At 37.9% G+C, this 14,960-nt stretch overlaps 1 protein-coding gene across 1 annotated transcript; it reads left to right on the top strand.

Moving 5' to 3' along the window:
- The first annotated feature begins 2,381 nt into the window (after positions 1–2,381).
- On the top strand, positions 2,382–12,621 carry zgc:113337 (uncharacterized protein LOC503741 homolog). Its single transcript, XM_053328261.1, has 6 exons — positions 2,382–2,400; positions 2,533–2,853; positions 4,256–4,585; positions 6,944–7,228; positions 9,135–9,236; positions 11,980–12,621. The coding sequence occupies exons 1-6, from the start codon at positions 2,382–2,384 to the stop codon at positions 11,985–11,987; spliced, it is 1,065 nt and encodes a 354-aa protein (XP_053184236.1). The 3' UTR covers positions 11,988–12,621.
- The last annotated feature ends 2,339 nt before the right edge of the window (positions 12,622–14,960 follow it).

Raw genomic sequence — 14,960 nt, 5'->3', positions numbered from 1 at the left:
ATAGTGAACACATGCTGCCCCCGGGGGTCAGTTAATACAGTTTAATACTATTCTAACTTAAATCTCGCTGTATCTTTATGAAAACTTGTGACAATTAGCTGCAGTTGCACTTTTAGAGCTTATGATGTATTTGGGAGGTTTGATGTATTCCTGTGCTGATACAAGAGATGTATTGTATCAGTTTGTCTTGTATAAATGTAAATATCTGTGCCACATATTTATTTCTATGTCAATATAGAAAGGTAAATATGATGATTGAGCTCTGACAAGTGTTAGAGTTCACTCTGGTCTCACAAAAACAGTCAAACCGCCCAGATATTGGATGTCAGGGGAGGATCAATTCCTAACTGTTTTTACTCAGAAACATATTTTCAGTCAATAAATGTACAAGATTATTCATTAAACTTAAATATTAAAAATCTACCCATGACTGAGCAAAGCTATTTTGACTTGCCTGGTTGAGTTGATATATTACTTTGGTTGATTTTGATAATTATCCTGAACCACCATCTGGTTTTGACCTGTTATCATCATCTTCTTCTTCTTCTTCTTCTTCTTCTTCTTCTTCTTCTCCTTCTTCTCCTTCTTCTTCTTCTTCTTCTTCTTCTTCTTCTTCTTTTTCTTCTTCTTCTTCTTCTTCATCATCATCATCATCATCTTCTTCTTCTGCTTCTTCTTCTTCATCATCATCATCATCACCACCATGTTGCCCCTTGAATGACTTGGCGCATTTGCCCGAAACAGTACAAAGCTCCTCTCTCTGCTATATTTGTGTGTGTGGTGTCTGCCAGATATCTTCTTGTAAACAACAGTTTAGTTACTTGAATTAACAATACAAATACTAACTGCCGTAAATTAGTTGTTGCCACTAGTTGCCAGTGCATCATGTCCACCTTGCTTAATGTATTGTAGTGTAATACAACAGTCCTGCAGTAAATTCTCACTTCATGAAGGTTGTAATGTTCCGTTTTTGTTGAAACAGAGAGGCATTAAAACAACTGTATGGTCATTTTGGAGCTGTTTGTCATACTGCTGAACTATATTTCATTATACAGAGAGGTGTACTGTTTAGACTCACCTCATTGATATAATGGGGAGGACACAAGATTGGAAATCCCTGTCAGTATGTTGCAGTCACTCAAACAGCAGTTGGCCTACAGTCTGGCACCTTTAAAATGATCATAGATGTGAAACAACACTTATAAAATGTAAACAAAAACTTGCATCCGGTCTCAGAATATGAGAAAACGGGTCCTTTTTTGTGATCTTGTTTAAGAAAAACAGAATAATAGAATAGTATAGATCCTTTATTGATATTGTCACCAGTACAACGAAGCTCGTATTTCAATTTAATCATTTATATTTCCGTTTTTCTCAATAAGCTTTTTACTCTGAGGGTTGAAGTCACCCACACACCTTATTTTCTGCTTGTGTTGGATAAGTAATCCCCACCGGCTGACACTAGAGGGCGCTGTGAGTCCAAGTCAGTGCAGTGAGTTGGCGTGTGGAGTTGCAGCCGGCTGCTGTGAGTTGCTGCGCAGAATAGAAAACACTTGGATGAGTAAAAATAGTTTCTCCCTGGTGCTGGAGTGATGTTTCAAAAGACTGCTGGATCATACGGACGGGCGAGATGTTGCTGAGGTAGAATACCCCCAACTGTTGGCTTTTTCCCTTTTACATTACGACACAAGTAGAGGTGAGTGTCTCATTTCATGTGTATATTTTTACTTTACTGTATGACAGGGAATAGAGAATATGGCAGATCATTGAGTTCTCCGCATTAACTACAGAATTTATCATTTAATCAACAGAAATGTTAGACTTTTCTTTATGTCACTGCTTTGTAATTTGATAGGTTTACTAGTTTTGTTTTTTATTTATTTTATTCCAAGTAGTCTAATTGTATTACATTTGGATTCAATCTGGAGTTAGTTCAGTATTTAATGTGGCAGAAAAATATTGTCTTTTTGAATATATAGCTCAGATCAATTTGAGAAGCAGGAATATTTTATTTTATTTCTGATCTGCAGATATTTATGAGTGGGAGGCAATAGCTCTTATTTCACTTATTGCACCAAACTGAATATCTTTCTGGGCGTTATAATGCAATTAAAGCTGTTGGACAGTGACCACAGCGGCCGAATTGGCTCTTTGAGTAGGGGGAAAATTGTGTTAGCTGGTCAACATTCTTTATCTTTGTAATCAGTCTTATATCATCAGTTGTTTGAACAATGATGGAGTTTAAAATCATGTTCGGCTGTGTTATGAAATGTATCCACATCTCAGTGCCACTCCTTATTCTCCCTGTTAAATGAGCAATGAAGAAGATGATGATCCAGGCCTCCTGTAGAAAAGGTCTGCAGGTGTGTTTTCTCCTAATGATGGTAGGAAAACTACAGGGTAAGTATATTGTATATAAATGTTTTAAAAAATATATGGAAAAACTCAAATCAAAAAATAGTATCATGTATATTTTTATTTATTTATTAATAATACACGGTATTATTTATAACATATTTATGCATGCTTCAGGCAGGGTAACAGCCCCAGAGCGTCTGGTAGCTCCAGTGGAGAAGCCTTTCACTCTGACCTGCAGTGTTACAAGGGAACGAGGTGAATCTCTGAGGCAAGTACGTTGGTTGGATGTCCAGAACCAGACCCTGCTGAGCTACCAGCCCAGTAACAGAGACAGTGTGAGTGGACAGCAGCATGTGGAGCTCGCCACCTCCCCGAAGGACACCTCGGCTATCACTATCCGCAGGGTGGGCTTCCGAGACGAAGGCTGCTACACCTGCATCTTTGACATGCATCCATCCGGTTCAAAGCAAGGACAGACGTGCCTCACTGTCACCGGTGAGTAAGACCATTAATGATGACTGCTTTGATTTAATGAATAATGATCCAATTACTGAAACAAAAGAACAAATACTGTACTGTATAAGACAGAGAGTCCATATAATAACTCTGCTGGGTTCAGTTAAACTTCATACAGTTTTAGTAATGGGACTAACAGTTTGTATTCCTCTATAAGCCTCATTGAACATGGACAAATTGAAATTGCAACTGGTAAATGTGATAATGAAACAGGCACATATTAGGGAGCCTAGAGAGGAATTATTAAGACCACATATTATTACAGAAACACATAAACATACACAATCAAGTGCTGCAAGTGATCAATATTGAGGACTCAGGGGACAAAATCAGGTGCTGTGAGAGAGCTACTGTAGAAAAGCAGTGACAAAGTTTTAAAAAGTAGTTATTGTTCTCCTAGCAGGGAGCAAAAAAAAAACAAAGACGTGGGTCTTGGACATGTGTTCAATTGAGACAGGAGGGAGTTTGATGAAAAAGTTGTAAGCCTGTAGACAATAAGTGACTCTACTTTTGTGATGCAGTTATGAGGGTCATGAGCGGGCCCAGGTTGAGTTATGATACACAGAGGAGCTCAGAAGCCCAAATCAGATCAGAGGGCAGCAGCTCAGAGAAGAGTTTCTACTCCAGGCTGCTTCAGATATTTGATCTGGAGACCTCCTGGATGTTTCCCTGTGAAGGGGGTCAAATCCAGAGTGATTACAGATCCAATTTAGCCTGGACATGCCTTAGGATGCACGAGAATCAGGCTGTTTCTTAGTTCCCAACTCAGCTACCATTGGATACAGCGTCAATTTCCTTTACTTTAACCAGTTTTTAAGTTTGAATTTTGAGACATTTGCTAGAATTAATGTTTGATTTAAAGTAACTCCCTACAAAAATGCTCACTTGACAGTTTTTCATCTGAATTTAAATTTCACCCTTTCTGCTGCTGTCTGACTTTCATGGTTCAACTGGCTTTGGATGCCTGCCTGTTGCATCCACCCATTAAAGTTAAACAAAAAACAACTCTCTAGTAGACCTCAGGGACAGTTACTCCTCTCCACAACCTGCATATTTATCTTTTGGGGGATTTACTGGTAAAATATGTGAATGCAGATGTCCCTATGCTCCATCCAACCTCTGAACACAAGTTGATGAGTCTGGTGAGGCTCAGCCAGTCATGTTAATAAAGAGCTGTGGAGCAGAGGGAGAAGGGGGGGGCTCATTCTACTAACCAGAAACAGCTGCGGCAGATTCCAGTGACTGGTTTCTGTTTGGGTGCCTCATATTTCTGAATATTTGCATTGCCCTGTTTTTCACCTTCTGTCTCCCTGTTGTTTACCTTTTCTTTTCTCCTCATCCATCATTCTTGTGCTGGACGATGGGTTCATTTTACTCCTAGCGCACATCAGTGTTGACAGCAATAAAACAGCAGTGAGCGGCAAGAGGGCCTCTCTCTCCTGCTCCTACGGTTTGCCTGAGAAGGTGGAGCAGATCACGTGGAGACACACTTCTGCCGAGGGTGCCTCCTCAGAGGTGGCCTCCTTTGCAAAGCGGAGCGACCCCATGATAGAGCCGCCATATCAGGGAAGGGTTTGGCTCAGTGCCTCCCTGTCCAACAGTCAGCTCACCATCCAGCCTGTGGCTATCCAGGACGAGGGCTGCTACACCTGCCTGTACAACACACATTCCGAAGGGCTGAAGAGCTCCACTGTGTGCCTCTCCACCTATGGTAAACATCTGTTTCTCAAACAACCATTAATACTGATTATTTTATGTTACATATGTTCAAAAAGTATGGCCCACACAGAAATGAAAGTAGTTTTGAAATCTTGAACTCTACCCTGGAGGAATTGAGTTATTGAATGATAACAAAACTTAAGAAAGAAAAGAAAAAACATACATCAGTGTTCATACTGGCATATGACTGTTATTTTGAGACATACTTAATTTTAAAAAATCATTAATGTATCCCTAAACCTCAGTGGCAGATTTTATCTTTCTTAAAAAAAACATAAGTTGCTCGCATGTGCAGTTTTGTAGTGTTGTAGTGAGTGAATACATCTTACAGATAATGTATGTGAGAGCTAGACGGGCAGCACTTTGTGGTAAAAATAAAATGTGAGTGCAAGGAGGCTCGGATTTGTGTCTGTAGGAAAGACAGGTATGGCTGGGATTTAGAGAAGAATGTTGATCTTTTCTTCCTGATCGTAGCTGTGAATGTTTTCATGATACAGCAAGGCTAAGCTTTTGGTTGATTTGTGAACACACAAAGACAGGCGAGTGTGTCCATGTGAAGAATGGACCATTCGAAAGAATGATGGAGGCAGGGAGTGAGGTACTGATGCATGACTGTGGCAGTGTTTGCAGCAGACAGTGATTCCCTCTGTGCTTTGTCTCGCTCTCTTTTTGCTCATTGGCTTTCCCACTTTTCTCCCGCTGCCTTTCTCTCATAGTTATCCCAACAAACACATGTGCTTTTGTTTGAAATTGAACTGTACAGTACAGTAGGTGTTTCTAGCAGTGAGGCATGATTAGCATTAATCTTTTTTTCATGCTGTTTGTTGCTGCTTGCAGTCTTCCACCTCGATCTCACTCTGGATGATGTGATGCCCCTCTTTTACTCCCATTCTCCCACATAAACAGTGTTAGCTCATACACATGCATGCACACTAACATATTTATTCTTGTCATTTACTGAATGAATTGCCAATTTTTTCTCAAGCTTGGAAATGTCAAATAGCATACGCTTCTACAAAAGTCATAACATTTGTAATGATTCATAAAAAAGTATGTAAGTTTTAGTCAAAAATCAGTAAAATGAAAATGATACAGTAATTGAGTTGTTTGTAGTAATTGGCTATCATGCTACAAATGAAGCAGTGGGTTCAACTCTGCATGAGATAAAGTGACATTAGTTTCAGGCTCTGCTGTCATACAAAATGTCTGTGGTGGAAAAAATATTTAGATCTTTTACTTAAGTGTATAATACAACCATATAAAAATATTCCATCACAAATACGTGATAAGTTAATAATAATAAGTTCCACATTTAATCATGTATGTGAGAAAAGTATGTAAACTGTACTTAATAGTATCAAAAGTAGTAGCACTCATGCAGAAAAATGTTCCTTGTTTATTTTACTTGATTATCAAGTATACTATTTCACATGATATGTATTTATATTTACTGATATATTTGTGGGTTTTAATATGTTTTTATGTTAATCTTGTAATTGGCTTAATTTTCTTCAACTTTATAAACCATTAGGTTTAATGTGCAAAAATGCCCCAGTAGCCCATCTGTGGTTTGGATCCTGCAGCAGATCATTGTTGCATGACATCGCCTGTTTCTCACTCCCTTCCCTTCCTTCACTTTAATAAAAGCATAAAAAGTTTACATTACATCACATTAGTACATAATGATACAACACTAAATAAAGTTAAAACAATTGAAAAATAGTGGAATTTAATTATCGCCAACAGCCAAGATTCTTTCAGATTTCACCAGCGTTCTGCTCGTTTGCAGGACATTATGGTTTGGATTGTTTTCAGATTTTTCATGTTGTGGTTTGTCCCACCCCAAAGTCTGATATAATCCAGACTGATGATGGGTGAAGTTCACCAGTGAGAACTATGAGAAGCCGCTGAAACGATGAGGGCCAAATATCTGTGGCTAAATGTGTTCTTGCCAACAAAAATGTTCTCAGTTCCAGTTCCAGTTCCTTGCTCCGCCAGGGGAACAGAGAATTGAAAACAGCCAGAGATTTACTTATGGATCTTAAGTGTGCAGGAATTCACATACCTTAGCTGATCCAAAGGCTTGGACATTCTTCCCGAGTATCATCCTAGCAATTTGCCCCGAGATGCTTAGAAGATATAAAAACACAAACTAAACTAAAATATAAAATTTGGCAAGTTTTTTGATTAAAATAATACAATTCATATGCCCTTTCTCCCACAGCACTCCCCCCCCCTATATTTCACTAGTGTTTCATCATCCTTTGATAATATTTACAGAGCTTGCAGGCATGTGCACGTCACATAGCAGAAGTAAACAGTACTTACTATATCGGCTTTTTTCTTCCAGTGCTGCCTAAACCTCAGGTGAGCTACAAGACCACCTCTCCAGGTGTAATTGAAGCCAACTGCACCTCTTTGTCGCGACCCCCGGCAGAGATCGTGTGGAACGTGGAGAGGGATAACCGCACCATGGGCCCGCCTATGACCACACATCTCCCACAGGGTGACGGGACCACTCTGGTGATCAGCACGCTGACTGTCCGATCAGGGCTGCTGAAAGACGTGTCCGTCAAATGCTTGGTGCATCACAAAGGGCTTGAGTCACCGATTGCTGTATCCATGAACACTAAGAGTGAGTTGGTGTCAAAAGTTCATCTTAAAAGTTTTATTAGCAGTTTTATCAAAATGTTATTATACTGGCATACAGCACACCTACTATACTTCATCATTACTTGAGATGTTTCTTTTTTGAAAGACCACCAAGAATGAGAAAGCAGATGTTGTTCACGTGTGAAGTAAGAGCATCTAAAAACATTTACAGGTGCTGGATCAAGAGTGATGAGTTATTTGGAGCTAGTTAGTATATTGTGCAGATATTTTGTCTGACTTTTGTCTATTAAGGAAAGCAATTATTACAGATTTCCTACTTGAGTATCCCTCAAATGACCCTGTACAATTTCTGAAACATATTTTTGGTCAACTAAAACAAAAATCTCTATTGGTTTTAATAATAGTTTTAATAATAGCTGTGGTTACATACACACTTTGATTGAAAATATTCCTGTTGATAATTTCAGGTCAGCAGTTTGCATGACATGTGATTAGGATGACCAGATGAGACTTGGTGACATTCAAGACAGAGGAGTTGGGGTGGGCGTGGTCACATGGCCACGGTGTCCACATTCAATGTCATTGAACAGTAAAACATGTGAAAGTCAAAACTCAATGCTGAAATGTAGTTTTGTTAAGTCAGTCAAAAAAGAAGCACAATGACTGTGTTATATGTTGTGCTAATCATTATCCATTAGGCCTCTGGATAGTGTGGATATAAACTTAATGTTTTATATGCTACACTACACTACAATGAGAATAGCTGGTCCACTTTAAGTCAGTCCATATTTATGGGAACTGGTCAAGGTAGCAAGCAAGCCCCCAGGAAAAGTGCCAGGCTTTGAAACCAATTTGACATGGTGGCTGAACTATGTAATTATTACATCACGTGATGCTATTAGGCCCAAAAAGACTTTCCCATAGACTTACATAGTGGAAGAGACGTCTGTATTTTTTTCTGAGCATCACAAACTCCATAAAATGACTTGTTTTGCTACTTTTACAGAATTTGATCTGTTCAGTCCAATCACACCTCCAAAGTACAGATGAGCCACATTATTAGATAATTTTATCCCCATTCAAGTTACCCGGAGGGCTAAACTGTCCCACCTTTGACGCTGTATCCAGTTATCTTTATACATCCATGCAAGTTAGGCACCCATTGTCACTCACTTCAGGGTGAAACCACTTTACTCAGCAGGTATGCAAGCAGGACACAGGAACTTGGCATGGGTCTTGAGGATGTGTAGGATTTATTCACTGAATAGCCTAAACTGTACACACACTGTCACATGCTTGCTCTCTCTCTACCATCACGTCACCTAATGTTACCTCCACATGGAACAAATATGCACAGAAAGATTTATTCCAACCAGAGAGAAACGATTGGAATTAAGGTTTACATGGTTATGAGGCTCTAATTTGTTCTTATTGAAAGGATTATTGGATAAATAATAAGCCAGATTGGGCCAGTTTACTTCCGAGTGAGGTGATTACATGAGGTATTTTTATTGTGATTTGGCTAATATTCCGATTATTGATGGAATATTAGGGTCCATGTAAATGCATCAACTGAGCAGTTGGTAAATGGGTCCTAATGTGTGAGATAGTCATGGCTTTAGTTTTCTGATAGCCTTTATTTAACATTGGTTTCATGGGTCAGGAGTGCAAACACTATACAGACAGTAACACTATACATTAAATCTCAAATCAAATCAATCATAGTCCATCAAAGAGACACAGTGTTCCGACCAGCACAAGCCTCACAGGACACAGTCACACAAAACCCAACACGTTTGGCTTCTTGTGACATTTATTATGGCCTCTGCAAGGCTTTAAGTTATATACTATTTTAAGAAGAGACCCCTTTACTCAGGTATGGCAGATGATAAAGCTTTTCATCTTGTCTCTGTTTTTCTCTCTCACAGTTGGGACGGCTCTCACCATCCTGATCTCAGTCACTACAGTGGCAGCTCTGTTGGTCATGTCCCTCTGCTTCTGTCTTTGGAAGTGTTTCTTGCGTAAAGAAGGTGAGTCTTTGAGTCATCCCTATTGCCTGTATTCCTGGTTTTCTATTATGTTTGTTTACGCTCCTGTACACGAACTTTTGGCCATTTAGAAACTGATGTGTAGAGGACAGAAAGCTCTTTCTTAAAAAGGTGGAGAATCAATTTTAAAGACACAGTGAAATATTAACTGCAACTTTAGTGTTTTGGTACGCTCTCACCTCATTGCGTTTTTTTTTTCTGGCTGCAGCAAACAGACACAGTTGGCGACTGGCTGGTGAACATTTAGCAGCTAAAGAGCTAGATATTTCCTTTAGGAGTTGGTAGAGTGCAAAATCAGAGCTAAAAGATAAGTTAATGAATATTAGACTTACATTCAACGGGTGAACAGAACTATGACTCCAAATGATTGATAATGTTGCTCCATAACTGTTGTATGTCTGATGAAGCAACTATTTGCAAACAGGTTCAAATATCAACTTTAAAGATGATAAAAGACAAGAAGTTTGTGATTTTGTTGCATGTTTAAAGAATGATATTTTACCTTTCTTGAAGCTAATGTTGGTTTTCTGCCTTATTTGGAAAAAGCTTCTCCACCATCATAAACTAAGAAATCATTTATAGGTCAATGATTTACATTCTGGGCCCCCTTTTTTTCACAATATGTTTATTGTCATTTTCTTATTTTCTCCCCACGAGACACATACAGTAACACAGTGACAGTTCAACATTTTGACCAAGGGTACATACATCATATTTAGCACACGTAAACACACATAACCTGCATCATCTTTAAATAAAACAAAATACAATAATCTATAATGTGTACATATATATATAGTTTCTCCCTTTACCATTTCCTTTTTCAGTTGAAGCCAATATTACCATCCGTAATAATGTTCATGTATGGTTCACAAAAATGAATAAAGTCATTCCGCTTGCCCTTAGTGATATAAGTTACTCTCTCCAGCCCAATACAGGTAGATACTGTAACTCTTTTATCCACATTCCCATTTTATTAGTTTCAGCAAAGCCCAGGTATCTATGACACAGTGAAAATGATTAATGGTCCATTTCGGTGTACTGCAAAGGACTCAACTGTAAACAGGGGTCAGAAAGGCAAGTCTCAGATGGGAGAAATGTGTCTTGTCTCAGTTAAGCGCTGGGATTTCATGAAATAAGTCATAGTATGCACATTGCTCATATCTACTGATTTGATAAAGGAGATGTCAAAGCAGGTTATAAGCATGAACTAAAGTTAATCCTGCAGAAATACATATTTTTATATTAACAGTGGATCAAATGACTATGTATAATGTGAAATAATTACTGATGAACTCGTACATTATCAACTGATTGCAGAGCCCCTCTACAGAGCCTGTTCAGAGCCTCACAAACTGGTTGAAATATATGCTGCAATTTGTGATGGCAGAAGAGGATCTTTAACTATTTATTTGAAACTATTTCAGAAAATGATAGCATGCTCTAACTACAATATGTTGCAATTGTTACAGATTTACAGTGGATTAATGGGGGGGCCAAGTGTCTGATATTAAATAATAATCATTAAAAGTACACTTGTTTTAAATAAATGTTACATACATTAAATGACGTTAAATGATATAATTTATGCAGCCTGGCTGTTCATAAGCCAGTCATCAACAATTAGATTAGTCTTTTCTCCTGTTGTCTCCACAGGTCGTTCTTTAATTTTTTCAATTTATTTATATATTATTAAATTGCTTTTCTCACTTTTGCAACATATCAAGGTAATCACAACTGTGGTGACATGTTGTTAAGGTGTTTTTCAGCTAACGTCCAAACATGAAACATGAAAACATCAGTTAAGTTTTCATTTAGTGATGCTGACTTGTTTAATTAGCTACTTAGATGACAGTGAGCTTTAAAAAAATCCCAAGCCTCTCTCCTTAAATTTAAAAATATATATGCATTATTTTAATAATGTATAGTGTATAATGCCGTATATAATATTATTATATATGAATTCAAGTTGTCATTATGTGATCTCTGTACTGGCACCAGTGATGATGTATTGATGACAATATTACAGCTATTTTATCTCACATAAACATAGAATAAAATGTATTGGTTCATTTATATATTTACATATTTTTTTCATATGCTTATTCACTTAATTTACTAGCTTCCAGATTTATATATATTGAATATTGAACATTGATACACAGTAACAGTAGCGTTGTGGTCTCATGTGCATGACATCATGCTTTCATGCATTTCACTTCATTTTGATTCTACCTGCACTCCTTCTGCACTTTACCTGAATGTCCTGTTGTCTGTCTCACACTGAACCCTCAACAGATAACTGAGATAGCATCTGGACTGATGAGGTCTGGTGGTTAATAGTTAGAGCCCTTTATAAAGTGCAGAAACTGATGTTTTGACTTAAACATTGAACACAGTGCAGCTATATGGATTAAATCAATCATTTATCCATCTAGTTTGCTCTTTATGTTTTCTGTGATGATTATATTTACATACCATATTGCTATAATAACACCTAGAATCTATGTCCACTCTGATGAAAACTTGGTTGTTTTTGTTAAAATGTTATTTACTGCAGCTTATTTAAAAGCCTTAACTGTGTATAACCACTGTAACCATGACAATATGATGCTTTTAAATCCTACAATCCTAAATCCTAAATCAGAGAACATTTCAATTTTATAATACATTCTTCAACCTTGTGTCATTACTTCTCTCGCTCTCTCTATGCATTTCTTTTCAGCTGATTAGTCTTTCAGATGAGACCAGAGTCTGAAAAGAAGAGGTTGTGGAACCTTGCTGAATAGTTTTTCTGCATCATCATCATCGTCTTGGTACAAAGGGAAGATGTTCACACCTCTATAGGATGTCCAATACAATCCTATTTATGACCACCAACCGTACAACGACATTCATCTCTGAATCTGCGTCTGACTCTTATATAATCTGCAGGCTGTCCTCACATGAAGTCAATGAAGAAATGTTGAGTGGATGTTTTTTTTCTCTGGCTCTGTAATTGATTCAGCTGACGGTTGCACATTCCACAGAAAACAGCAAAGTCACTGTATGGCAAATTAAAGTGCTGTGAGTATGCTTTTACAGTATATTACATGTCCCCAAAACACTCCTGTTTGTTTCTGCCTCTCACCTGGTCTGTAAATAACACAGCTAATTGGCACCATGAGCTTAAGGTTCTACTTCTCAGTCGAAGGCCTCCGTCACTTCTGTATATTTATCAAAGCTGGGTGGAGTCATAGGTGGCCTTCAGTAGATCAACTAAAAGGGCTGCATACTTATGTCTTATTTGTGTAATAGCAATTGCAACTTTTCTACATGTTTCAAAGTGTGTTTTGTGAGAAAGACAGACAGAAAGTGTGTGTGTGTGTCTGTGTGTGTGTGCATATTTTTTCAGAGGTTAAATTTCATAGTCAGATAGCTTGAATCAATTCCATGAGGATGCAGTGCTGAAACCTCTGTGGTGCCTCTTAAAGGAATGCGTGTCTTGTTGCCAGTCTACATGGTAGAGTCCAGTGAGTTTGTGTGTGTGTGTGTGTGTGCGTGAACTCAGGTTCAAAATTACTTAAGGGCTGCAGGTTAAACACCCTGCAAAGCCAGTCTGCTCCTCTAATTGTCCTTGAACAAAAACCTAAAACCCTGCCTACTCACTTGTACATCACTCTGGATCAAAGTGGCACCTAAATGCCTAAAACACAGTATAATGTAAAGATGCTTTCACATATATCATGTTTGCATGTGTACAGGGGCATTTAAAAAGTGAAGCTTTATGCTGATATAATCTTGTATATCAAAGCATATGATTTAAATCAGTCAGTTATTTACTTTGTCAGTGTTATCAGACTTCAAGCTCAGTGCTCAATCAGGCACATCATATGTATTCCCCATTAACATCATTTTAGATAGCTTTCCTCTGAGCACGGAGCTTAGCTTTCATTTGAAAACTGCTGAAGTGTTTTTTTCCAAATAAATGGAAATGTGCCACATCACCCAGCCCTGTACAGATCAACTGTAGTCCAGTCAAAAACAAAGAAAATATGAAAAGTTACATTATTGCCAACTATGTGAAGTTGATGTAATAAATACAACAAACATAATAATAAAAATATTAAAAAATACATGTTTCTGTATCTTTATCAATATATAGCTTTTCCAGCATGGCTTTGTACCTCATGTTTCAGAAAAACATGAAATTCCTTTCTGATCTGCCAAACCTGGCTGCCAGATGCTCATTTTTGGGTGTTTTTTTCATCCTAAGCCAGAATAGTTATGGTGGACCTTGCAGAGCAAAAAAGAAAAAAAAATCACAGACACACACATATGTTGCACGTTCAAACACAGAGCCTTCAGCACAGGCTATTTCTATTTTGATCTATTGATAAACTTATTCAAATTCATAACACAGTATTTATTAGTTCTGTTAGACTTTGTGGATTTAACTAAGTGTATGTATATATGGTATGAAGTCAGAATAAATATTAGATGGTTTGCTTAAAGGATGTGTTGATAAAACAGGGCCTGGCTTCATAAGCACTGCAGAAAAAACATATTCAACTGACAAATACCATTTGCCTTTACTTGACACGGTTATTAGAAATAAAAGCAGTCAAATAACCTTGAACCAGTTTTAATTCCCGCACACAAAAGGTCACTTAAAAACACTCAGATTTTTAAAATATGAAACACATGACTATCCACATCATAAATTGGGCTGAATCAGAATCAGAATCAATTTTATTTTCACTTCCAGATACACTCTCAGCATACAAAATTAACCTGCAGCTCTAAATGCCTGAAGTATATCGTAAAATTCTGCTTGGTTATTAAAAATAAAACATGTCGGTATTCATTCTCACTCACTCTACATTAAGCAAATACCCCTCATATTTCTTAAATTTGAAAAACATGGCTGTCCACATGATCCATACTTCATTGTAATAATCCTTCAGAAAGTTGTATTTCAAGCATTCAGAAGATAATATACAGCATTCCTTCTTGTTAAGTTTTGCAGACTCAGGCCGCACACGCTCACAATAACCTGAGGTTCGATCTAATCCGGCTTGTCTCAAACACTGCCTTTGCACAAAAGCCCCCACGCTCTCCATCCTCTACCGTCTGAACCAGGGCTTTGTCCACCAGAGGAAAAACACAATCACTTATGTGTGTTTGTGTTAGAGAGTGAGTGAGAGAGACTATAAGACTAGAGCTTGTGTGTGGGCTGTAACTACCAGACACTGTTGTTGAGATGAAAAATTTCCACTCAAGAGACAGAATAGAAGTTCACAGACGTCGTCCACATGATAAAGTTCATGATCTATGTCCACCTTCCTCTCCTGAGTATGCATTCCTACAAGTATACTGTGAGAAATATAAAAGCTGGGTCACATTATTCAGTAGCATTTCTTGACAATTTATATGAAAGGTCCTTTTGTGAGCATCTGTAAATGGATTACAGCGACAGAGTTCACCACTCAGGCTGAGGGAACACTGTGCTCCTCTGGACATCATCTAAAGAAAAGTGAAAAATCAGCATGTTTGTCAATATGACATACTGTGTGTGTGTTCAGCATGAGGAGCAGTGATTGGGTTTGGATGGTCAAAGGGTTAGATAAGGTGAGCTGGGTAACATGGGAACAGAAATCCCTGCCATTCTTATCTTAGGTTTTGGTCATATTGCAGATTGAGATGAAATGTCGAGACGGCAATCTA

The sequence above is a fragment of the Scomber japonicus genome, chromosome 11 (genome assembly GCF_027409825.1).
Source record: "Scomber japonicus isolate fScoJap1 chromosome 11, fScoJap1.pri, whole genome shotgun sequence".
NCBI lineage: Eukaryota > Metazoa > Chordata > Actinopteri > Scombriformes > Scombridae > Scomber > Scomber japonicus.
This window is presented reverse-complemented; position numbering and strand designations above follow the sequence as displayed.